Here is a 26,913-nt window from a genome sequence, read left to right on the forward strand (position 1 = left end):
TCGCTCCTCCGTGACGTAGCAGGCACCATGTCGCCAATAGTCGTCAGTTGTAGAAATGGCAGCGTTGAGACAGGAGCATCGGTATGGGCTCTCCTGTGGCCAAATCAACAAAAACAACCCGAATCAAACTCTTTTTCACGTCAAACTCACGGACACTGCCATCCGGACCCTCGAAGCCTACCAGAACCTCAAGGTAGGAAAACAGTATCGTGTTGAACTTTGGAGCTTGTGTGGGGTTTTCCTTTTTTTCAGCTATATTTTCATTTTCTTGAATCTTCTCTCAACTATGGTAACTGTATAATCGCGATTTGGAAAAAAAGCCTTTTTTTATCTTCTCTTTTTCATATAAAAAAAAAAGTTGGGGCAGATCACGTCGACAGAAGCGTTGGTGGTTGATACAGGTTTTGGGTTTTTATACAGCAGAGAGAGAACCTTTATTATTTATGAACATATATTTAAAAAATCCATTAGGCTTTAATGAATGAAATTATTTTATTGCCCCCCCCCCCCCCCCTCCTCTAAGACCTGGATAAAATGTGTTTTGTGCGGAAAAGGAGAGGCTCAGACTCTTTTCAATTATGCGTGTCTACTTGTTTTTCCAAGCGTAATCTCCCGAAAAACCAAACGGAATGAAAGTTCCCATATGAGAGATTAACAAGTATGCCCTGAGCTTTAGCAGCGTGTTGTTTTCATCTGCTTTTCCACACATACATTGAATCTGAAATGCATTGTTTTAGAGTACGGGCGACTACGAATGATTATCAGTCATTTTTTTTATATTCAGCTTGTTTTGCTCACGTGAATAAATCAATGAAAAAGCTATCAAGCACATTATTCGAGTGCTCCGAATCAGACGGTTTTGTCACTGCGACGATCCATTGGATTAGACCCAGATAATTTAAGTTTCTCCAAATTGTCCTTCCCAGAGCAGCGTTTGATAAATCACTTTAAGCCCCACAGTTATGATTGCAGCTAGAGATCCATATTGGTTTTTTTCTAGTTTTTAATTTGCAAGTGTTGCCACAGGGCAGAAATGACCTGGATATGAGACGGTAAAGTCCACATCGGGCTCGGTGGCAAAGCTCGACAAGTTGTCGCTGTGCTCCTGTGTATTATTGTTGTTTGCCCTTTACACGCCCTGGAAGCCCGCCCCTCTGCGCAGCCCATTGGTCCGCGAGGCGGAGTGAAATCCGGAGCCTGACAGCTTCCTCCAGGCACGAGAGGGGTTGCTGAAAAACTTTTTCCAAGTGAAAGACCACTCCACAAAATATTGTTGTGGCCCGCTGGACCCCCACTGAGATTTTGTCCTCAGGAATCTCTCAGACTGAAATACGTTGCTTTATTAGATGGGATGTATTTGTTAAAATGAAATACCCTTTATTGCAAATTAAGGTTGCAACTAACAATGTATTGGCATATTATACTTCTCAAGTTATGGAAGGAGTTGTTTGGTCGATGAAATTACAGAAAGAACAGGAAAAAAGCGATAAATGTTCTTATTTAAAAGTCAAATATATGAATTCACTCATATAAGACTCAGAACTTTCGAATACTACACTTCAGAACCAGTAAAACTTTGACCATATGTTAAAAAAAATAACTTTAACAATCAAGAGATTATCTAAATAGATGCTAAGTAACGTTCTGCTGATTCATCAATTTTTTTCATAATTTTCGTAATTTTTGTTTTGTATAACAAACAGAAGCTGTTAATTCATCTTCTATTAATCCTGTGATTCCTTAAACTTTACTACTATCTAATGAGACAGTCGTTTTACAATTATTGAAAGTGATTCTTTCGGGTTGCTAGGTGGTAAAATATCCATTTGGCTATTCATGTTTTCGATTTTAGAATATTGCATTTAGTATGCATTGATAAATGTACTATGGTCGAGGGTATTGGCCAACCCCAAAATTTAAATTCTTATTAATACAAATTACTAATACATAACCTATAACTGACATCTATAAATCAATTACACAACCATTGTAAAATGGCCTTCAATAAACAGTGGTAACAATTAATTGGCATATTGTTTCAGCTCCAGTGAACACTCAAAATATCCCAAAATTGTTGGAATATTTTTGGTTGTGATAAAAAACAGGCTCCCTACTTGTGATAAGCCCCATGAGTGTGTTGATAATAAATATTACTCCATTCAATATTAAAACTATGGAACGACGAAGAAAATCAGTTCTCTTCGATGGGGAAGACATTTCCCCAAACAATTAATAATAAATCAAGAGCGCTGTCTATCACGTGCTCAGCTGTACTTCACAGATAAATGTCTCAATCTATTAACTATGCATCATGTTGCCCTGAAGGCATGCTATATTTTATGATATCAATATTTATTTATCAGTTTGGTAGAAGAACAATGTGGTGTTCTGATGCGTAACACGGTGTTCTTGGTGGCACTACAGTTGTAAACCACAGTGCAGGGCTCGTCAAAAAATGCATTAAAAGAAATGTTACTTTTGACTTTGGATTGATTTTAGCTTTTATTGACTTGTTCTTTTAGAAGGAAAATCAGCTGAAACCCTCAAACATGCAGAGTCAGTTTGACTGACAAAACCTAACTGGTCTGTATGAATTGATTAATCACACATTGCTCTGAATATTATGGAAACCCCTCGACTGTAGACATCCTATTTAGAGAAAGGCACTGAGTGGGGCTAGAACAATGGCAATATAGTTTACTCATAATGTGTGAGCTGTCCATTAGATTAGACATGATTCCTGAATGCGTTACCATTTTCTACTTTTTCTCTTTCTTTCTTCAGGCATCACTATCAAATCAGCCAGCGATTTGCTTCAAGGGGAGCCAGGGGGTAAGATGTTTTGCATATTCTCCTTAATGCCTGAGCATGTGAATGCTCTAATTGGTTCTCATGTGCTGTGGAGTGCACTTGTGACAGTTCTTTTGGACATCTTATAGCTTTCTTGAGCATTTGATATGCGCATGGAAGCAAGTAGAAAATCCACGGACTGTGGATCTATTTGGTTGGATTTTGTTGCCGGTTTTCTTCCTTAAAAGGGTGTTGAAACATCCACATCTGAAGGGAAGGTGTCACTAATTTGCTCAGCTGTACATTGTCGTGTTAACTAGCCTGGACACATAGAGACAAAGTACAGAATACACAAAAATACATGGCACTGAAACCCCGAGGGCATTCCTGTAAAGTGTCCGTTAAGAAGAGGGATGCCGGTGTCGGGCCAGGTTGTCCGGGTCACTATTACACGCTGACTCTGCCTGCTGGGCTCATCCACATCTACCACAAAACAGGCCCGTCTAAAAAGAGCCATTCTAATCCCCGCAAGAGCTGATTGCATTGACGAAAGTGACTTTGCACTGTACACAAACGCCGGCCCTGTGCGCTCACACAGGCCCTGGAAGCCCAAAGACAGGGTACGCTATAACCCCAGGCTGCCAGCCAGGTTACTGGGTCAGGCTTGCAACTGGGGAAGCTTTGTTCAGGAAAGGGGGAGGAGGTATAAGGGGGTTGGCGAACCCCAGGGAGCTCCCACATCTCTATGCTGACATGAAAGATTTGAAATACGGGAATGATACATGAGCGGTGGTATTTTTTTTTTTTGCTTGGCAGGAATGCTAAACGTGTGCAAAACACAAATAATGCAAACATGTAATGAAACATCTGTAAAAACAAGCCGCAGATTAACCTGCTTATGAGAGGTTTTCTGTGAAGAAATGTTAAGTGAGTGCAATTTAAGTGTTCTTTAATCACTGAATAGGATTTGGTGATTATATCACGTTTGGAACATTACATATTCAAATTGCTTTGCGGAATTCAAGCACAAGCTCCCTCCCCCTCTGACAATGGTCCCCGAGCTGGACGATTGGGCATTAATGAGGTAGCTGCAACCATTGCTAGTGGGGGAGGCCGGATTAAGCCGTTAGTGGGGGGAGGTTGTTGGTGAACATGGCAGTCTGGCATAAAACAGAACGAGGAGATAACCAGTTTGTGCGTCTCTATTGTGGAGGTGTACAGCGCCACAGATGAAGCCAGTTTACGCAGCTAATTTTTTATCCTGCTCAAGCTCATTTCTTCCCCAAAAGCAAGCACGAGCGTCGGGAGGTCACGCTTGTGTGGTTGGTTGGTCGGTTGGTCCATCACAGAAGCCATGACTGTCTCTCTCTGATCTTTGTCATCGCTCATGATACATTTCCTGTCAGCGGGACACTTTCAGGGCCACAAAAAAATGGAGGAATTTTTTAAAACACTGTACTGGCAGCTCTCCAGGGCTCAGCGGTATCAGGGGCCAAGACTCCTATCACGAAAGAGCATGCCGAGGCTTTTCGGCTGCCATTCACTCCGACGCTGTGATATTTAGCCCTACTATTGTGTGTCTGCCGAGCTGGTTATCATATGATGAAACACACAAGCTCTCAGAAGCTTCTAAAACATGTGCAGGGCTACTGTGAAATTTAAAAATTACAATCTAAGAAATTGAAATTGAGCTAATCTCTTTTTATACAGGCATAAACTCAAAACTAAAAGTTATTGCGGGAAACTGAATAGGTTCGATCAATAACTAGCGTTTGGCGAAGTGTAATATATATTATGAAAAGAATTTCCCCTCGTACTGCTCATTTTCTTTTAGTAACAACAACACAGCCAGCTTGTTGGCATGATCTGTATCTGTTTACTGAGAAATGAAGTCAATTTTAGTTATGTATCACATACAAGCTGCAAGAGATGTTCTATCCATCACTATAGTTTTACACAGCTTTTTCTTGATATTTCCAATCAAACATCTGTAGGGGTTACTGAGCACTTCAACTCACCTGTTACACCGCAAAGTTGTGCCATTGAGTTATTCAGTATTTCTTTGTACCACTGAACATAACTTTTAAGGTGTAATGCTGTTTCGGTAAACATGAATATTACATTTTGTTGTGCTGTGTCAGGTGTGAAAGCAGTTTAATTTCCTCCTCCTCATAAATGTTGAACTGCAGTTGCCAGAGCAATTGTTTATCTTCATGGCGCTGTCTGTATTCATGTCCACAGCTGTCACATGAAGGCAGTGGTGTCGGGATGAGGGGAAAGCAGAGGTGCTGTTAAAGATATTCTCATGGCGACCGTGTGTAAAGGCTGAGCTTCCCCTGGGCTACCTCCCACCGGCCTGCTTGATTATTTTGCCATTTCACCCCATGTCTTGGCTGAATCCTTGTGAGACTTCAGGGCCTCTATCTCACACGCGGCTGCTCCGACTCTACCCCCCGCCACCTCGCCGCTTTGCTTCGCCTCCCGCTCGCTCTGCAAATAAGCTTTTGCAGTGTGCAAATGTGTGTGTGCGCACATCTTTTTTTCTCATTTTTTTTTCTTTCCTGGAAGCTAATTAGAATAACAATAACAGGAATGTGGTTTGAGAGCAGTCTTCTCCCAGTGGCATAGCAGTGAGAGGGAGAGTTGTCCCACGTGTTTCTGAAAGGGCACACGCCGCTCTATTCATCCAGATGTGTTAAGCGAGGCAAAAGTCTCTGTGTTCTCTGCTCGTCTGAGGCAGAGTTTGTTTATGCAGAGTTATTTGGCTTTTCACATCATACAGTATATTTTAGGAACAAACCTCATGAGATCCTTTAGTTGAAGAGGAATTTTCTTCACTTAGCCCCTCTGTCATTATTGTGCTCTTTTGCTTTTCAAAGTATGCCAAAGTGACCATGCAAGGTTTGGGTTGAGTATTTTATAGTATTTATAGTTGCAATAATGCTGTTAAAGATTAGAAATAAATGACACAAATAATTGTGTGATGAAAACCACTAAGTGCAAAAGGAAAAAACACATGCAGTTGTGCTTTCTTGTTTTGGCTTTGTGTTGCTTGTTTACATTCCGTGCTAATTCGGAAACATCAAGACGAAAGAGGGAACGATCAGCTGGGGACACTGGAAAAGGCAGTGAGAAAAAGATCTAAATAAGAACTGCTTTTGAAAAGGTTAGATTGGCTTGTTATCCCACAAGTCAGGCAGGAAAGGCTTGAAAGATCCAATTCAAACAAACCCTTAAATATTTCCAGCGAGCACCAACCTGGTAGCTTTTTTAATATTCACATAATTGTATAAATCTTTCAAGGGAACAAGGCCCCATTTTGACATCTAAATATGTTCAAACAAACATACATACATATTAAATATTTAGATTGCTCTAAGGAAGTTGCCATTTAAATGGCTTCTGATGCGGTCCATTTTTAAATTAAACAGTACACACAGTAAACGCACTGGAATTCTTATCACAAACGTTTTATTCTTATATTTGAAAAATGCGACACTACAGAATATGAGCAATACCAGCATGCAAGTAAGCATGGCAGTGTTTGTGTGTACAGTAGAGAGACAGCTTACATCCAAGAGGTTGAAACTAACACCAGAGAGCTATTCTTAACACATAGACCTCGTATAATCATTTATTTGTTTATTCTGTATGCTGTATTTATAAATGCTTTTTGCCCAAGGGACGGGGACACTTTTAACCTCGGAGCCAACCCCTTGAAACATCTGTCTTTTCTTACACCTGTATGATACTGAGTCTGTGGATTTGAGCACAATGAGTGCACTATTTGGCCCAGCTTTTGCCACCTCATTTTACACATCACACCTCTATGCTTTTTGTTTGGATGTGCCTCTCTTATGTCCTATAGGTATAACTCTGCAGGTTTATCCGGTTTGGAAATACATTCCAAGACACAATCTGCAAACCGTAGAAGCATTTCAGATGGAAAAGTCCAGTAATTTTCCGTAAGTTTAGCGCAATGCTCCACGTGGTTTGTGGGATTTCTGCTGTGAAACAGGCATGCTATCGTGAAGGGAAACACATTACTAGTGTCAGTGTATGCGAAGTCTAATAACTAGCGTGTAATGGGAATATTTCCTAACCGCCATCATCTAATGTCAATTAGGCACGGTTAAGATCAGGCTTTTATCTATATTGCAAATACAGCAAACAGTGGCCTAACATTTAACATTTGAAAAAAAAAACTCCATCCCCTAAAGAGGAAGACACCTACCGTTAGGAGCGATGGGCAATCGGGGGAAGGGAGACAGTGTGTGTTTGTTAAGGTTGACAGATTAGCCCCAGCCTCTTGGAAAAAGACTGATTCTGCTTGGCATAACAGGCGGTACCTTGGGGGATGCTCGTCAGTTGCCCATCCCCATATCCCCACGCTACGCCCCCCCCCCCACCCCCATTTTGCTTTCCTGTCTCTACCAACCCCCCTCAATAAATAGATCCTCAAGCAGAGGAACCACATCCAACCAAGGCTCACTGGAAGCTCGACGTAGACTGGAAGTGGGGACGTCACATGTTTTGTTTTTAACAAAGGAGTCACGAGGAGATTGTTGATCACACGGCAGATAGATTGGGGACAGTGAATTGGCATGAATGGTTTTTCTGAGACCCCGCACTGACTTGTCTGACACTGTAACGTGACTGATGGTTGTTATCATTATGGAGCCCGTTATGTGATGTTTGATCGCAACTTTGCACCAGCTCTGAATGTAAATAAAGAGAAACACTTGCTCACGCCCGGGATCCATCCCCCTCTTCTCTGCCGACTTGCTCATCACATTCCTAAAGGAAGACTTTTCAGGGCCGTCCCCTCATGCATTGGTTCTACTGGGAGTCATCGCCGCCCACTGTCCCCTTCCTCCATTAGGACTCGAACCCCCCCCCCCGAATCCCTCCCTTTACCCTCCAACGACACACAGCCACACGTCCCCGCTGTTCATGAATAATCCAGGCGGCCCGGCAGGCCATTGCACTCAGCTTTGTGGGGGAAGAAGCTAGAACAAAAGACGGGCAGCTCACAGAGCAGCTATGGCTGAGTAGACTTCGATGAGAAGACAATGGTAACTAGTATCAGTGCAGACAGGGGCAGGGGGCAAAGGCTTGGGAGTAAATCACGTATCCAGGCGCCTGCTCCCATCTGAGCTTTGCCACGCCAAAAAACCTTTGCCTGCGCTTCCGTCCGGAGAGCGAAGAAAAGGAAAGACGGGGAGATAATCTGTCCCCTAGTCTTCCCCCTGTGGATGTTTGGACTGGAGCGAAGAGTAGATCTCTTTTAGGGAGGCGCTTTTCTTCCGCGCCGCAGATCGGGGTTAAGACCTTTGTTTTAATCTCATCAAAAGACGAGCAGGTTAAACGTCGGCGGGGGTAGTCAAAAGACAAAGTTTTACAAGGACGTCAGCGATGGTGTCCTTTGTCCTCGTTCAACTGCTGACCCCCTGCCAAGGCTTTCTGTTCTAGTCCAGTTCACACCTTACAACAGCCTGAAAGTATTTGACATCGGCCAACACACGGGGCCTGAAGTAGCACATGTGGCAGGGCTGAGGCCACAGAGGCAGTTATTGTGGGGGGGGGGGGGGGGGGGCACACTGAGGAGGTGTTAAGGATTGTCCTGATGCTATTAGGTTGCTTTTACTGTAACTGTCCAACGGCTCGACTTTACTCACAACGTGGTAACAAGGCGGCGCCGCTGCGCCCAGGTCTCGGTTATACATTTCATTTGAAAGACACACTCTTATGATAATAATACCTCATTAGGCTTTTCTCATATTCATTAATCATCAGATTAAAGGATTCACACTATCATTACTATAAAATGGAGCATAACCAATTAAATTAATTATTTCACTGGGTCAGAGCTAGACAAATAACCCAGATTTCATAATTATTTCCATAATAATTCAAAACTACAGTCGGAATAGATATTCTTTAAAAATGTAAATGTCTTTTAAATAAATACTTGAGTATATTCAAGCATGTAAGCATAACATTTGAAATGCACTTACTTATAGGAATAAATGCAGTGTGAGTTATTTATCTGAATAGATGTGTTTAGACAACCCACAAGTCCTCTTCTAACTGACTCTACTGGAAGTATATTTTTGAGCTGTAACTACTGTTAGCCAGTATTACAGCGTCCATGTGTACTTATTGAAACGAATATTTAAACTTAGGATTGCAAGTTCAGTGTTTTTGCTTTGATTTCTTGTTTGCTTATTGATAATTGCAGATGGGGATTCCAAAATGTTTGAGTTGCGGCCTTTGACATATGGGTTCAGGCCACTAAAGCAAAACGAGTGACACATAATTATCATTCTCTTCTTGCTACTATTACACAACAGTTTAGTGGCCAATGTCTAGTCAAACTTGTCTATGATTGGTTTAACAGCACATTTTTACTGGGATGTTTACATTAAATCTTAAACTAGACATCCATGCTATCCATTTCCCTGTTTCCAGTCTTTTGGCAAAATTGAGCATACTAGGAAGTTGGCTTTAGCATTATATTTATCATACAGGCATGACATGAGAGTATTATTCCTCTAAACAAACTCTCAACAGAAAGCGAATGCGAGATTAGTTCCTGTCTGACGTTGGACTGACAGCCTCTGCTTTAGGAGTCAGAAACTGGAAACTAATGGGTTAAATGACATATGGTTATGAAGCTGGAGACGGAAGCTGTGAATAAAACGGGGTCGACCTCTGAACAGTCTGACCTGAGTGACATCGATTAGAATTAGAATGTGAAGTGTGCGGTGGTGTGGACGGGGGGGGGGATAAAACTAATGCATGACTGGAGGGGGTTCATACTGCTGCCATCGACTGAAAGAGGGGAGGTGGTGGCACTATTTTGATGCTAAATGTGTACACGTTTGCTCTTATCTCATCTTGGGCTAGCTTTTGTTTTTCGCAGGATCTCTCTGCAGGTCGACGTCGATAACATGAGTGACTTGTTGCTTCTATCTGTGGTTGAAGTTCCTACTACTTTACTAAAGTATTAGGTCCTGAAGACAGGGCTCGCCCCTGCTCACTTCGATGCTTTTTTGGTTGATTTAATTAGCGTAAAAACCCAAAGCAGACATACGTGGGACTCGGCTTTACCACTTCACCAGAACGGTCAGACATAAATAGGTCAGAATTAATGGTCAGCTGTGCGTCTCAAGTGTTCGCGGCCTTGTGAGCTTCTTGGCGTTTTGTGTTGACATGGGTGGGCTTGTGCGCATGAAGGAAAGCTGGAGGCTGATGGGGGTGGGGTGAATGGCATGCATTTGGGTTTTAGAAGAGGAGGAGGGGTGCCGAGGCGAGGAGCTGTTTGTTGGCTACGTGCTGCTGCTGCTGCAAAAAAAAACTGCTTATGGCTCTGCTGCATGACTGGGCATTTGTGACAGCTATAGTCCTGCCTGCCACATCTGCCAGGGACACTGTGCTCTCAGCAAGTCAGTTTATAATCAATCACTTATAACTGATAACTAAAGTGGCAGCTTCAAGTCTATCTGACTGGGATTGTTTTCGAGACCTGCAGTGGAAAAGGGTCCTGTGTGGTTGCAGCCATCTCACGTTAAGAAAGTCTATCAGTGCGCATGTATCCACGCTTGTAAAGAATAGGATGCTAATTATTGTGTATCTAGGACAGATCAACAAAAGTACTAAATTGTCTTTTTTAGGACGGGAACACAGCTGCAGGCATCGTTGAAAAGAGCCCCTGCTAAATGAGTTTTAAGGGACAAATTACCTGTTGGTTAATGAGTTTCCATGTTGAACTGTCTTTTTGGTGGAAATAGGTTTTTGGGTCATTTTATGTAAGAGGTTTTTGACTTCACCCTGCTGGTTTGTTTGTTGCTAGGGAGCGGTGGACAGTCTGTGATAGAGGAGGTTAACGTCTCAGTGAAAAAGCTGTCTGCTATACTATTGTTATGTTTTGCCTTTCAGACAGGCTCCCCCCACGACTGGCTACAGGTCATCATCCCTGACCTGGGAGGTGCAATGTAGACTCTGCGATTGGCCCAAGTGGAAGATTATTTAGGTCACAATTTTTTTGTGGCGAAAAATCGAAAAGAAAACAAAAGACAGTGAGTCGGGGTTGGCTCTAATCAGTTTCAATGAAAAATCTGCAGGTTTGTTTTCCCCATTTTGAGATGACCATGAATCAGATCCGGTTACATCTGGGAAAAATAAAACATGCTCATTACACAACACACCACTCAAATTAGCAGTGTGAGTGGACGCCGTACTCTGAAGCATGTGAAAGTGAGGTCAGTCATAGTTAAAGACGGGTGGGTCGCAGGACATTTGATTCAATTTGCCAAATCATTTTGCAGAATTTATATGAAAGACTACATTCACTTAAACATATTAACAGTATCTAGTCCACTTTAGTATTAAGTATTCATGATGTGTGAAACATCATAAAACATGGTTGTGATTTATGAAAAGTATATTGGACGTCATAGATCATTTAAAATTATGTGTAAATCATTTCAGGGCACAAAGTTACTTGTCTCACAATTTATAAATAAGACTCATTTTTAATTGGGTCTCGATGAACTGCCATTTTTCTAAAGTAGGTCTCCAAGTGATAAAGCACAGTGCTAGAGAACACTGTAAAATGACCACAACTTGCCTCCTTGTAAACAGAGATTACTAAAAGAAAATGTTCTCTGTATTTCTCCCGACAGTACGTTAAGATCCCGGCGCCGACACCAGAGTCTCCTGATGAATTCAGAGTCTTCTCGTTCTACCTTTCCAGCGACAGCAAAGACAAACCTCAGTCCAGCTTCGACTGCATTCACCAGTATGTCTCAGGGTAAGCTGCACTCATAACTCTTCCCACAGTCAAACACAGATGTAATTCTGCAGTAAAGTTGGTGTCGGACCGGCTTCTCTCTTCAGTGCAACAACGGCCGCTGACAATGTCAGGCTATATTCAAACAAGACTGCAGTAACACCAAAAGGCGCCATGTTGCAACTGACTACACAGGTTTGACCAGTAATAATTGAGAACAGAGAAGTAGTAACCGTGGCTGCAGTGTCAGAGGATCAAAGGATAGAGTTGTGCCTTTCTAGTCGATTTATAACACAGGACTAGACTTTACAAGCTAGGCGCAAGTCACAAGACCGCTTGTCTTTATCAGAAACCATTTGAACGGTTTGTATGACAGCAAGAATCTTCACTGCGTTTGGCAACTGGTCCGTTAATTGAGCCGAGCCAGATTACATGCAACTGTCTGAGGTTTTCTCTCTTCTCCTTTCTCCCACCCGCAGGGAGGGCAGGGATCATCTGGAGGGCCAGGGCAGCATTCAGGATAAGATCACAGTGTGTGCCACCGATGACTCCTACCAGGCGACCCGGGAGCGCATGTCTCAGGTGGAGAAGGACATTTGGAGCCGCTCAGCAATTGAGATAAAGCCGGGACCAAGTAAGCTTTGGCTTAATAGCTGTATCTACATTCTGGTGCATCTTCGGGCCTCCGTGTCTACGTAGCAGACTTCATGCACGTAGGGATCAAGGAAAGATAACAGGAGAGTTCCCCTGTTCACAGAGAGCTTCTAAACCATTGCTCCTTCCCTTTTGATCCTATTGATAATTGCCATATGGTGTGGAAGTTCACATAATTGATCAAAGGGCTGCGTTGCAATTATTAATGCGAGTGGGATGTCTCTGTCTTGTAATTTTCCTTTCATTCTGACCAGATTGCTCAGGCGCTGTGCCAGCTTGCCTGCCAGCACCATTAATGGGATTGAGTTTGCCAGAAGTATGCGCTAACAGTCTCATGTTGATGAAGTTTTGCTTAAAATGTAATTGCACTGACTGGAATTTGATTAATGTTTAATTGATGACCTCAATTATAGTTTAACCTGGAATGATTTGCGTCTTGGATTGAGATTTTCTACTTGGATGTCATTTTTCCTATTCACTGCCATCATCTTCTCTTCACCTTTATCCTTACATTCATTTTCAATTAAATTGACCATGCATATAAATGATCTGATATATATGCTTTACGACATTTAGATGTCCTGTGCGGATTCAAATGCTTGTGTGAATCATATTGTATGCATGATCACATGTTCTGAAGACCAACGCTACTAATTACTGCTGGAGCTATGTCACTCTTTTGCTGCCGCTCAGAGGCTTTTACAAAATAATCTTAATTTGGCAAATACATGCACTTAATGCAGCTGTAAGAAAAGTTAAAAGTTAAAAGTATGCAGTTACAGGCATCCCATTTTACTTGAACGTGTCATTTTCCATTCAATTCAATTCATTTTATTTTGTATAGCCCAAAATCGCAAATTACAAATTTGCCTCAGAGGGCTTTACAGTCTGTACACATGCAACATCCTCTGTCCCGAAACCCTCACATCGGCACAGGAAAAACTCCCCAAAATATGAAAAAACCCTTGAATGGGGAAAAAAGGGAAGAAACCTTAGGGAGAACGTCAGAGGAGGGATCCCTCTCCCGGGATGGACAGACTGCAATGGATGTCATGTGTACAGAATCAACAATGTAAAAGATGTACAATACATTCAATTTCTCTAACTGAAATGATACAAGTAATTGCAAGTAGCAGAAGAGGTGTACGGCAGGACCACTGCAGGGACAACCTCCATCAGATCGAACCACCATCCACAGAGGCTTCTGTGGGGAGGGAGAGCAGAAAGATGTTGGTTTTTGATGACAGTAATATGAATCATATTTAAAGTAATGATGATGGCAGCAGCAGGTGTCAGCAGAGCCATGAGCCAGCAGTCAGAACCGGGGTCCGCACGAAACTATGATCCACGGAGACCTGCTAGGCGAGAAAGCACAAAAAACTCCCGGAAAGAAGCTTAATTAGTGATGTACATTAATAAAACAAAACATGGATGATTGTGGGAGGAGAGAGTGAGAGTGTGAGAGTGAAAGAGGGGCTCGGTGTGTCCTAAGAAGTCCCCCGGCAGTCTAAGCCTAGAGCAGCAGCGGCTGGTCCAGGCTAACCTGAGCCAGCCCTAACTATAAGCAATATCAAAGAGGAACGTTTTAAGCTTTATCTTAAATGAACTGACCGAGTCTGCCCCCCGGACTGAAAGTGGAAGCTGGTTCCACAAAAGAGGAGCTTGATAACTGAAGGCTCTGGCCCCCATCCTACTTTTTAAAACTCTAGGAACCACAAGTAGCCCAGCATCTATGGAGCGTAGATGCCTTGTAGGGCAATACGGTGTAACAAGCTCTTTAAGATAAGACGGTGCCTCACCAGCAAGTGCCTTGTAGGTGAGGAGAAGTACCTTAAATTCTATTCTTGATTTAACAGGAAGCCAGTGCAGAGAAGTTAATACAGGAGTTATATGATCCCATTTCTTAGTTCTTGTTAATACACGTGCTGCAGCATTCTGAATCAGTTGGAGAGGTTTAAGCGATTTACAAGAGCAGCCTGATAACAAAGAATTACAGTAATCCAGTCTAGAAGTAACAAATGCATGAACTAGTTTTTCTGCATCACTTTGAGACAGGAAGTTCCTGATTTTCGATATATTCCGTAGATGAAAATAGGCAGTCCTTGAAGTCTTCTTTATATGAGAGTTGAAGGACATATCCTGGTCGAAGAGAACTCCAAGATTTCTGACGGTGCTGTTGGATACCAGAGCAGTTCCATCCATAGAGACTGTATCACGTGACAGCTGACTTCGAAGGCGCTCTGGGCCTATCATGATAACTTCAGTTTTTTCCGAGTTTAACATCAGGAAGTTGCAGGTCATCCACGTTTTGATGTCTCCAAGACAGTCCTGAAGTCTAACAAGTTGGTTGGTGTCTTCTGGCTTGATCGATAGATACAGTTGAGTATCGTCTGCATAACAATGGAAGTTTATGCGGTGTTTTCTGATAACGTCGCCCAAAGGAAGCATGTACAGGGTAAATAGAATCGGTCCAAGCACAGAACCTTGTGGGACTCCGTGACCAACATTCGTGGTCCTCGATGATTCACCGTTCACAAACACAAACTGGGATCGATCCGATAAATAAGATTTAAACCAGCTGAGTGCAGTTCCTTTGATGCCAATCAAGTATTCCAGTCTCTGCAGCAGGATACGGTGATCGACAGTGTCAAATGCAGCACTGAGGTCCAGCAATACAAGAAAAGATACAAGTCCTTGGTCCGATGCAAGTAGAAGATCATTTGTAATTTTCACCAGTGCCGTTTCTGTGCTGTGATGCATTCGAAATCCTGACTGGAAATCCTCGAACAAAGCATTGTTTTGTAGAAAGTCACATAATTGATTCGCGACAGATTTCTCCAGGATCTTAGCGAGGAAGGGAAGATTAGAGATGGGTCTGTAGTTAGCCAACACCTCTGGAGCTAGGGTAGGTTTCTTCAGAAGAGGTTTAATTACAGCTACCTTGAAGGACTGTGGTACATGTCCTGTCAACAAAGACAGATTCATATTATCCAGTAGGGATGTGCTAATTAACGGAAAAACTTCCTTAAGCAGCTTAGTTGGAATCGGATCCAGGAGACAAGTGGAAGAGTTGGATTTCAAAATTGTAGAAGTCAGTTGATCAAGGTTGATGGAAGAGAAACCATCCAAGTAGGTATCAGGGCCCACGGCTGCATCCAAGGATCCTACATCCGCGGACGGGTTGGCTCCGGTTGGGGGTAGTAGACCATCAATTCTCTCTTTGATAGTCAGAATCTTATTATTGAAGAAGTTCATAAAGTCGTTACTACTGAGGTCCACAGGAATACACGGCTCGACAGCGCTGTGACTCTCTGTCAGTCTGGCTACAGTGCTGAAGAGAAACCTGGAGTTGTTTTTATTTTTCTCGATTAATGATGAGTAATAGGATGCTCTTGCGTTACGGAGAGCCTTCTTATATGTTTTAACGCTGTCTTGCCAAGTTAGCCTAGATCCTTCTGATTTGGTGGAACGCCATAACCGCTCAAGTTTCCGCACAGTTTGCTTTAGGTTCCAGGTTTGAGAGTTATACCAAGGGGCGAACTTCCTTCTTGTTGCCATTCTTCTTTTGAGGGGAGCAATACCGTCCAGTGCCATTCTCAAAGAGCCTGTGGCAGTATCGACAAGATGGTCGATTTGTGACGGACTGAAGTTTTCACAGGAGTCTTCTGATATCTTGAGACAGGACACTGAACTTAGAGCAGAGGGAATGGTTTCTTTAAATGAGGCTACAGCGGTGTCCGATAAACATCGACTGTAGAAACCCTTGGCAGGAGGAGGAGATTCTGGCAGTAGAAATTCAAAGGTTATCAGACAATGGTCGGACAGGAGAGGGTTCTGTGGAAAGATTGTTAAGTGTTCTATCACAATACCATACACAAGAACCAAGTCGAGGGTGTGGTTAAAACAATGAGTTGGTTTGTTTACAGTCTGACAGAAACCAATTGATTCCAGCAAAGAGAGAAATGAAGTACCAAGGCTGTCGTTATCGACATCCACATGAATGTTAAAGTCACCCACTATAATTACCTTGTCCGTTTTAAGGACCAAACTCGTTAAGAACTGTGAAAATTCACATAAAACATTTCTGTTCTCTTGGACGCCAGAGAGGGAAACAAACGGGTCATGATCCCAGTTTCTTGTGCCGTGGACAGTAGACAGTGGTTATGTGGTGACTGAAGGTCTTTTTATGTTGCAGTAATGCTATACTCATAAAGGAACAAAAATCCATACACTAAGTCTTAATTACAGGTTTCAGAGTAGAAGAATGTCCATAAACTATATAATAATGTATGATTTAAAGTTCAGTCGCAACAGGGGAAAGAAGCCAGACAAACGGACACCCAATGTGCACACATTTCAGCTGCCTAACTCCTTGTCAAAATCATATGTTTGAAGTCATTCATGTCCTGCGTAAGCATATAGATACATTATTACAAACTGTGGTTAATTTTCTTGTTTTGTTTTTCATAAATCCCTCCAAGTATGTCAGTTAACTGAGACATCATTGTCATCAATGCAAATATAAAGAAATCAGCGGTTGCATTGAGAGGGGAAGGCTTCCCAAGCTGCTTCTAACTACTGACATCCGTTGTAGTTGCAGCTTATTTGAAATGTGGCAGTACGGGTTATTTCAGTGCAGTAGGGATAGTTGCATGCCATCACCTGGTTCAAGGTAGATGTATGAACAAACTCCTGCAACACTTTAATATTTTGCACAGTACTCTATATTTAAAGTGACTTTGTTTGAATTGTACAAGGAACACTGACCACTGCTAAAAATACATTCTAAAATGTACAGTACTTGACCTATATCAACCTCCAAAGTATGGCTTAAGGTTGTAAGGAGATTATAATCTGTGGATATCTATAAGCACCGCCTGAACAGGTCTAACTGCAAAAGGAAAAAAGGGCCTCTGTGTTAGTTGCTCTGGTTTCCGGACTATTCTGTTTACTCAGCAGTAGGCCACCCCTACGGTTGACCCCTTTTCACTGTTCTCCACTCACAACAACACTTCACAGAAGTGCCCAAGGTATTTTCATCAAGCTTTTTCAAACGTGGATAAAAGTGTTGCTTGTCCGTAAAAAAGATGGTATGACAACAGAGCGATACAACAGAGACAATATGTATTTGTGCGTCTCTTTTAAAATGTAGGTGTGATTTGTATGACTGGCGCGAAGACTGGATTAGGAATGTTATGTTGGCTACGCTGTTCGAATCCGGTTGTCAGATCAGTTACAATCTCTCGGTCTTCTCTAGTTTTCTCAATTGTGGCAACAGCACGGCCATTCAAAACAGCTTTAAATTAGTGCACTGATCACGATTGATTCAAAAACTTGCTGGTGCCTTTTAAAGAATCAGCTGTTGAAACTCTGCCATGTGTCCCTTTTGTTTTGATCTTAGGTAAGTGCGTGAAGGTCCAGAGGAAACAGGGTTTGGTATCAGGCTCAGATAGCAACAACAAGCACTCCCCCAGCAATAAGAGGAACCTGGTTCCCAGCCCTGTGGCACACCGGCCCTTAAGGGATCGCATCATTCATCTCTTGGCCTTAAAGCCCTACAGGAAACCTGAGCTGCTACTGTGGTTGGAGAGGGAGCGCTCCAGTCCAAAGGACAAGGCTGACCTGACCTCCGTGCTGGATGAGGTGAGACATCCGGCACATTGCTATGCCAACTCATTCGATAATTGAGGAAATATACTCAGAAGGAAGGTAAAATAAGTGTACCAAAAATAGTATAAGTTGATATCAGGTCAAGGATTGCAACTACCAATGTAAATTAGTCCCTAATTGGGGTGGTGGTGGGGCATGGAGTAGCATAGCATGCTGGGAACTGCAAGGTTGGTGGTTTGAATCCCTGCTGCTCCGTGTGCCATGTCGAAGTGTCCCTGAGCAAGACACCTAACCCCGAATTGCTCCCCAGCCAAAAAATGTAATGCATGGCTTATAATGCAATGTAAGTGCAGTTAGATGACATGTAATGTAAATTGCTATTTTGCTAATTCTACTAATGACCAGAGCACCGCTGTGCAGCTATCAAAAGGTAAAGTCTAAAATATTGTGTATAAAATATTTGAGTGTCTCACTGCAGTCATGAAGTGCAAACTGTGCCTCCCCTGGTTTCAGCAATTAGGACTTTGCTTTAATTCTCTTTGAAGGAAAAGATTGTGTTTTGATAGTGAGGGGTGGGGTAACTCCAGCTGGGCTCTGACTAATTTCAGAATTGAAAGTGGTGGTGCACTCTGATCTCTTTTTGTGTATTTATTAAGATGGGGAACTGTTTGTTTTTTAGGTTGGTAAGCTAATCCCTAAAGACCAAAGCTACTCCCTCAAGGATGAGCTCTACAGAAACGTCCAGAGAGAATGGCCCGGATATCTAGAGGAGGAGAAGCAACTCATCCATAGGCTCTTGCTCAGGTGGGTTTTGAGTTCGCCATGATGCACAGATTTCATTGTTTTGCTTCACAGAGAAAGTTGCAATCACTTGTTTTTGTCCAGTTAGACGAGACGGTCGAGTTTCATGTCGCACAGCTAACCTTTGACATTATATACTATTCAGCACCTTTATGGCCGACTAATTAAAACATTATTTCAAGTCTGTGCAATCCATACTAACACAGATGTTTAGAGATGGTACTAATAGATGGTCTTTGTGCCTTTTAGACAGAGTCAAGCTAGCTGTTTCCAGTCTTTGTGCTAAACTAATCACCTGCAGGCTGTTGCTCTGCATCTTTTCATCCAACTTTGTTGAATCAATACTGCAAGTTTATTTTTTTTAGAGACCCATTTGGGCAAGAGTCTAAGGGATGGATGCATTTTGAAATCGCTGGCGTTATTACAGAAAGGCTGCTTAATTAATATTGAGGTCTGCATAGATCATGTTGAAAGGGGGAGCTTCTAGTTCGCTCCTTTTCTGCACTGATGAATCACTTAATGGACACATCAAAGCAGAGGGAAATATTTCCTGAACCATATTGCCAAATGGTATTAGAATAGAAGGTTCACAGCAGCAAGGCAGAGCTTTTAAGGGTGATTTTCATCCTCTTGTACATTTCCTCTGCCTGCCAGTGAACATGCAGGCCATGTGCTTCATGAGCGTTTTGGAAAAAGCTCAAATCCTTTTGGCTGATTGCACAACCCCCTCTTTTCTCCACCCCTGCTAAGCGCAAAAAGCTTACAATTGTAGTCTTTAAATTGTTTTTTGATAGAACTATTCTACACGGTAAATCGAATAAACTCTGTAATTGCTGTAGTTTATTCATTTGTTGGAGTAGATTCCTCTTGTTCTCACGTCTTTCATTTCACTGAGAGTAATGTCTAATTGTTTCCAAGTCCTCTCACACTGGCGATGATTAAGGTTGCATGAATCCATTCTGGGGTGTGACTTGTAGAAGCGTCTGTTTGAGGAAGGAGCTGTAGGAAGCAGATTACCAGAGAGGAGGGTTTGGTCCTACAGAGGTTAAATCTGCTGCTATTGTTCTGCTCATTGGATGTGTTTAGTATCGGTGCTTGCCTCGTGTAGACTGCATCACCAGAGAAAACACAAACTACACAGACTAACCTTCCAAAAACTTTTGATACAGTTTAAAAGATCATTTATTTTATGTCGTTGATGTCAAACTGTGGAGAAGCTGCCCCCTGCTGTCTTCTCTCTGACAAGCCATGTCCTAATACATGATGAATGTTCAACTCAGAAATCTATAACCTACACACTGCCCTTTTATGTTTAGCTTCACAGGCCTCAGTCAGTGTCCGACTAAAGGTGCTGTGTTTGGCGTCTTTCTACAGGAAACTTCAGCCACTCGGCAATAGCCAGTTGAGGAGTCCCCAGTCCAACCATTCACTCCTCAAAACTCCCGGGGACTCTCCTTCACATCTTAGTCCTGCCAAGAGTCTCCCCGTGGTAATTATTATCACCTTGAATCATTTATATTCTTCTACTCTCTCTTACTTATGTGACTGAAAACAGATACAAACTGCAATATTTTTGTAAAGTTTTCATAGTAAGCAAATATATTATGAGATAATGTGGGGAAATTACTCATTCCATTAGAGTGTAACACTGTCATGTGTCTCGTACGATAAATAAAGTACCGTAAATCCTCAAATAAAGACCGGGATTCAATTAGTGGCCGGGCTTCAGATAGTAGCCAGGGGCGTGGTCGATACAGACAAATAAAGGCCGGGCCCCAAATACAGGCCGGGGGTAAAAAAAAAAGTTTTAAAAAAAGTAATATTTCATAAATACATGTTCTCCTTATGTTTAATGTTATTGGCTAATTTCATGGACTGTTGGCAACAAAAAAAGACATTTTACCACGTAGGCCTACTAGGCGAATTTGTTATTGTTCATGAAGGCGCGTCTCATCCATTGCTTCAAAGCGGGCCAGCCATGCGCCGCTGATAGGGATGCGCTGGCTCAGCTCCGGCAGCAGGGGAGAGGAGAACCGCACGCAAGTAGCCCAGGACGAGGAGAACAACTAGGAGGAGCTGCTTAATAATGAACTTGTTGTTCTCGATGATGAGGATGGGAAAGAGGATGTTGAGGGGGACGCCGAATAGCTGTACAGATGTTGCCTCATTAGGCTACTGGTGAGCTTCGGAGGTAGACCTATTATGTTTAGATGTAGATCTATTTTGCAAGGTACATTTAGTTCGGAGTTCCTGGCCATTTGGTTTAATTTTGGTTGTCTCCTGTTCGTTACGTTGACACTGCAAATAAAGCGCTATACGCGCTAAACTTTTTTTTGGGCCGAGTGAAATTTTTGACTTGCTTGATTGTAATTGAGAACATTGGAAAATATCTGCAATTAACAATGTATCTTAAGACTGACGCTATGGTTTATTACTGATTCATTTCTAAATGGTTAGTCTCCAGAAAGTTGATTAGCTATAGGTCTACCGGTTTCATTCTACCGGTAGCCTATCGGTAAATAGTTGCAGGAAGTGCTGAACGCATATGCAATGAATGATATTAGCCTACTGTAATTATGCCCATTATTTTATTTAAATAATACAATTCTATAACAGAACATACCGGTAAGTAAGGAATAAAGGCCTGCCCCAAATACAGGCCGGTGCGCTGTGCAGCCTCTGTAAATAAAAGCCCCGGCCACTATTTGAGGATTTACGGTATGTGAAAACCAGCTCAACATGCAATGTGACACATTATTTCTTGACAGGGGTCTTTAGTCAATCCTCTCATCCAACTTCCTGCAAAAAAATATAAAAATATATATATATACACATATATATTTGTAACTATTCCTTTAAAATAAATATCTATTCATGTACACAATACAGGCTGTCAGGAGTAGATCTAATCATTTACCATGTTCACCTTTTTCCAATGTAGAAACGTCCATTGCCCTCAGATTCATCCAACTGCCAGACCCCCAAAAAACAAAGACTATTAGACCAGTGTTTGCCTCTGTATTCGCCGTCTCATGCAGAGTACGGCACCAATGGGGCTCTTAGTTCCTCCAGTCATGGAAACTCTAGAGTACAGATTAAACTGGAGTTCGACAAAACCAGCAATCATCTCCAGGGGAGTCCAAACGGTCTGTACTCGCCACACAAACTCAGCGGGTCATCTGCTATTCCCAAACTGGAGAGGACAGGGCCAGCTCCTACTACAACAAGCCCTAAGCCCCCACAAACTGACTCGTCCCTTTGCACTGATCAACAACCTACCAACGGACAACATAAGAAGAAGAGGTCCAAAAAGCACAAAGACAAAGAACGAGAGCGCTTAAAACCAGACTGGATTGAGAAAAGCCCGAACCTGAAGCAGAACCGAGAAAATCTTAAAGGTAAATGGCCTTAAAACCATGAAACTCTGTCTGTATTCTGCTGTCATGGGTCTGTTTCACTGTTATTTAGTTGGGCCACAACATTATCTTCTTTACTTAAGCAAAAAGAAAACAGGTTGGAGTCAAAGTTGCAGCTGGAGGCCCATATATTTACATTTCAAAAAGCAGTGAGTGTCTCTTGGCACTCTGTCAGCTCTGCAGTCCTCCCTCCCGGCTCCAGTCTGTTGATGATTGACCGGCAAACAGCTGGGTGACCTACGGTCCAGCGACTCAGCAGGCAGCGTTGCCTCCTACTCTGGGGCTACAGACGTCATTGCTTGCCTTGGATCTCATCTCTTATCGGAAGGAGTGATGAATTATTCTGTCAGCTTTGATATGATGGCTACATCATTGAATTTGCATTGGCAGATTTCCCTAACCGTTTTTCTTTCGATGTCTGTGTGTTTTTTTTTTCTATTAACAGACCAGGAAAGAGAGAAAACACCTGTCAATCGGACCTCCGCAGAGGAACTTCCCGACTATTTAATGTGAGGTTCAAACACAATCTCTGCCCTGCGTTTCATACAAATCGAAAAGGGATTTGCGATTCAGGAATTAAATCTAATTGATTGTCCAATTGTCCTCATAAGTTGTTATTGATATCGGTCACTGTGAAGTTTAGGTTTTAAAGTCTAACCCACTGTTGTTGAGAGGAGAAACCTCAACTTGTCAGCTAACATTTACATGAATAGAGTCAGAGCTTTGATCTTATGTCTTACATTAATACATCTGGGGAACACATCTTGGGGTTTTAATCAGTGACGTGTCAGGCCTTCGGCCCCTTCTGCAGTACCATCTACTGGGAGAAGTTACAAACAACGTCTTATGGGTTGTTTTTTGTTTCGTTTTTCAGAAAATACAGCGCCATAAAAGCACTGGAGCAGCGCCAAGAGTATAAAGACGACTTCTGTGCAGAGTATGACGAATACAGAGCTCTCCATGATCGGATTGGGGCGATCACAGAAATGTTTGTTCAGTTGGGCTCAAAGATCAACACCCTCTCTCCAGGAACACAAGAGTACAAGGTACTGTCTGGACCAGGAGTCTCAGGCCGCTGCGTTCCTGATCCAATACCAAACGATGAACTGATCAGATACATGGCAACCCTAACACTGCCTTTTTTATTATCTTTTCAGCTTATGGAGGTCCAAATACTACAAAAGTACCGCAAGTATAAGAAAGTAAGAGTTTTCAAATAAGCATAATCTATTATCAATATTATATTTACCATAACAGTGTAATGTGACTCGCCACATCACTTAGATTTTAGACTTATTCTTTTTGATTTTATTAATGGAAAGAAATATAAGTAATTCTGCCTCTGACGTGATTATATTAATAGCTGTTACCTGAGAAACACTTCCCTGAGACAACGGCTTTTGTTATCTATCGTGTTGTGTCCTCTGGTGAGCCTCAGTCATCGACTGTTTTGATTTTGCAAGAAATCTGGCACTTACTTAACATCAATAAATGAATAATTCAGCTGCCGATACATCATGTCTTATTATTCCATTATGAGTGAAGTCGAATTGAATAACGAATTGATGAGAAAAATTATCCTTATGTAACAATTTGGCGGCTTTGATTATGCCACAAAAACACACAAGAGACATTTATGATGCTATTCGAAACATGTATGACACTGACATACGTTACCTAAAGCTCACCTGTGCCTCCTTTTTATCTTTTCAGAGGTTTCCTGGCTATCGGGAAGAGAAGAAGCGATGCGAGTTCCTCCATCAGAAACTGTCGCATATCAAAGGCCTGATCACAGATTACGACCAAGCACAGGGACTCTCCTAGTAACCGGTTTCTACCCCTGCAGGGGTAATATGACTGGACAAAAAAAAGACTCCTAATGGACCCAAAGACTTCCCAACTTGGTCCTGCAGTCGCTGAGACACTGTTCACTTTACTTCTCCGAGTGTAAATGGAATCGAGGAGCGAGGTTCTTTTTCATGAGTGGTTTTCGACCACCGACTCGTGATCAAATGTTGCCCTTTAATGTTACTAGGATTATTGCTGGATTTTCTTCTGCTGTAAAAGTGAAAGCCAAATCTATTTTTCTGAAAGGCAAAGCAGATGTGATCCTTCCTGCTCAATTGCATTTTTATTTGATCCTTTATGTTGTCGGAACTAGGAAGAAATGTGTTTAAAAAAACAGAGTATTAAATTAATGGTACAATCAATCATAGGTGGAAACAAATGCTACTAAAGTCTTTATATTTAACACACAAAGGAATCTATTCATTTGCTGTTTGCTGACCAAAAGTCAACACCTTCAGTCACTTAATTGACCTTAATTGTCCGTTTGTAACAATGTATCCTCCTTCAGACCAAAATGGTATCTCCCTTCAGACCAAATGCTTACACAATGTTATTGGCCATGGAAAAAATGTTTAAAAAGACACACAAAAAAGATCCCAAAATGAACTTTGAAGCAATATAAACAAAGTCCTGTGGGCTTTGACCATAAGGAATTTCACCATGTAGCTTTCTGCCAACGTCCTATGTAATTTCTAAGGAATGTTGGAATGTCACAAAACCACTCCTCCCAGTACCTGAATGCTGGTTTCAAGATGGTGATTGTGCACATCTAGTTAAATTCACCCACATGTAGCCTATCACAAACTGCCTTTTCTTTATCAACTCCGTCAAGTGTTGTTTACTGGTTACAGGCCCGTAAGTAATCATGCGATATTTATGCTTAACGACTACAAGCTCTATGAAACTTAACCCTTTACTTTACATGCAGTTTTAAACAAAAGAAGCTTAGAGGGCATTTTATCTTGTTAACGCATCGATTCACTACTACTTTGCTTGAGTTAAAGTATTGGGATGGATTGCAGTGGAGAGGCCCACGGGTACAGCGAGCACCACTTGGGTTCACTTTGGTGCAAGGAGCAGGCCAACCTCCAGAGGCTGCTAGCAACACGTTTGGTGAGACCCATTTCAGACTTTCCCACATCTGAAGAACCCCAAACTGTACATTTATTTCTCCTTGTAATTAGCTGTAGCCTTAAGTAGGAAATAGAGATCAAATTTCAGTGTTCTCTGTTTTCTCTCTGACATTTGCATTAATGTAGCTGCCCTCACAACAGTTGTCTTAATGATGGCTCAAAATATGAGATGATGAAGCTAATATTTGCCTTAACATGTATGCCGGACATTTCCAACATTTCTCAGACCTTGCCTGTAAATGTCTCTTAAGTTTGAAGGAATTTCAGTTACTGGATAGTTGTTACTGGCTAGTCGTTGTTTGGTCTATTGATTTTCTTTGTGTGTTCGTGAATCGGTTTCTACTTCTGTCAGATAATCATGAACTGTTGAGGAATATAATTTAATGTTTAATCCAGTCAAGCACCACTATCAAAAGAAAAAATCATTGCACAATAATGTGCTCTTCAATGAAAATACTGGGATTATTGTCAAATATTTAACCGCTTTTTTGAAAGACGTAAATGTACTTTTAACTTTTTTACATTTGGTTGGTTACTTCTGGTTTGTTTGAAGGATTTGAGACTAGCAACAGTTGTTGTGTCTTGGCACATATGAACAATTTGAGGAAAGAAATATTTATTAGCACTGACTATTTGAAATATTAGAATTGTTAGGACAGATTTTGACCTTTTAAGTATCATAAAAGCTAAAAATGCTGGATTCTTGAAACTCCAATACAACTACAGACATATTTTGGCTGTGAATCTTTTCTCGGGACCAGAGGTCGCACTATTTTACAAATCTTTTCTCAGTATGCTGTTTGACGAGCTCAGCGAATGTGCCACAAAGCTCCACCCAGCTAGAGGAAAAGGTCTGATCAGTCGTAAAGTATAAAAAGTACAGTGTTTGGTACTGGAACTGGAAATCCATGGCTGCAATTATTTTAAAAAAAAGAAAAGAGCACAAGGCCTGCTCTGATGAACAAAGTAATTTATTTGCTCCACGGAAAGTTTCATTCAAAACAGAAAGATACTGAAACAGCGTTTTGAGGCTGTTGGGATGTCAAAATATCAGTCTAATCAGTATGAAGATACCATTCATGTTAATATAATGTTTCGGGGAACTAGACTCTTGGTGTCAGAGGCCCCTCAAGTGCTAACTGTGATGTTGTTGTTTTTTACTGTTGAGGGAGCGAACTACTGACTGTGCCTTTTTCATTCAAAGAGCAGCATGTAACTATCATTGGTATTCTGGAAAGAAATCAACATTGGCCAACAGTATTTACACATCTGTAGTTTCACACTGGTGCCAATTTTCAAAGTGCTTTTTTCAACGTTTTTTTAAATTTGATTTGATATGAGATGCCTTTAAAATGTACAGTGTATTCACACTTACATTTTGGAAGCATTTTAGAAATGTGAGGTTTTCTGGGACACAAATTAAACAGCATTTAATGTAAGCTATTGGGAAGTATATTTGGAAGAATGAGTAGGATTTGGTTTGCATTTTTTTCCAGCCCAGTAAACTATCTACACAGATGTAATAATGGTAAATTGAACTGGTTTGTTGGTACTGGAAAAATGGAAAACAATTGTGTCAAAAGAAATGTGAAATCAACTATGTTGCCTATTATTAACCCCTGCGATTGATCTACTTAGAACAAATGAGTGTATTTATTGCTTTGTATGCATTTGTCCTTTTATGGGATTCATCTTCATTCTCTTCAACAAAACTCAAAGTACGGTTAAAGGGAAATTGAATATATTTTTGCAATTTTTGATGGTGGATGATTTATCAATCATCTTCTTGAGAAAAGCTTTCAGAAAAACAGGTGTATTGTTGTCTCTGTCTTAATAAATAATAAAGCTCTTTTGAATTCAACGATTT

The 26,913-nt window shown here is 41.6% G+C and overlaps 1 protein-coding gene across 1 annotated transcript; it reads left to right on the top strand.

The window, feature by feature from the left end:
- Positions 1-13: 13 nt before the first annotated feature.
- Positions 14-26,902, top strand: LOC119195922 (RNA polymerase II elongation factor ELL). The gene is made up of 12 exons (XM_037451245.2): positions 14-193; positions 2,785-2,832; positions 11,478-11,605; positions 12,064-12,218; positions 17,640-17,881; positions 18,528-18,652; positions 20,024-20,138; positions 21,591-22,047; positions 22,511-22,574; positions 22,940-23,111; positions 23,223-23,267; positions 23,779-26,902. The coding sequence occupies exons 1-12, from the start codon at positions 56-58 to the stop codon at positions 23,887-23,889; spliced, it is 1,800 nt and encodes a 599-aa protein (XP_037307142.1). The 5' UTR covers positions 14-55; the 3' UTR covers positions 23,890-26,902.
- The last annotated feature ends 11 nt before the right edge of the window (positions 26,903-26,913 follow it).

Source organism: Pungitius pungitius, chromosome 6 (assembly GCF_949316345.1).
Source record: "Pungitius pungitius chromosome 6, fPunPun2.1, whole genome shotgun sequence".
Lineage (NCBI taxonomy): Eukaryota > Metazoa > Chordata > Actinopteri > Perciformes > Gasterosteidae > Pungitius > Pungitius pungitius.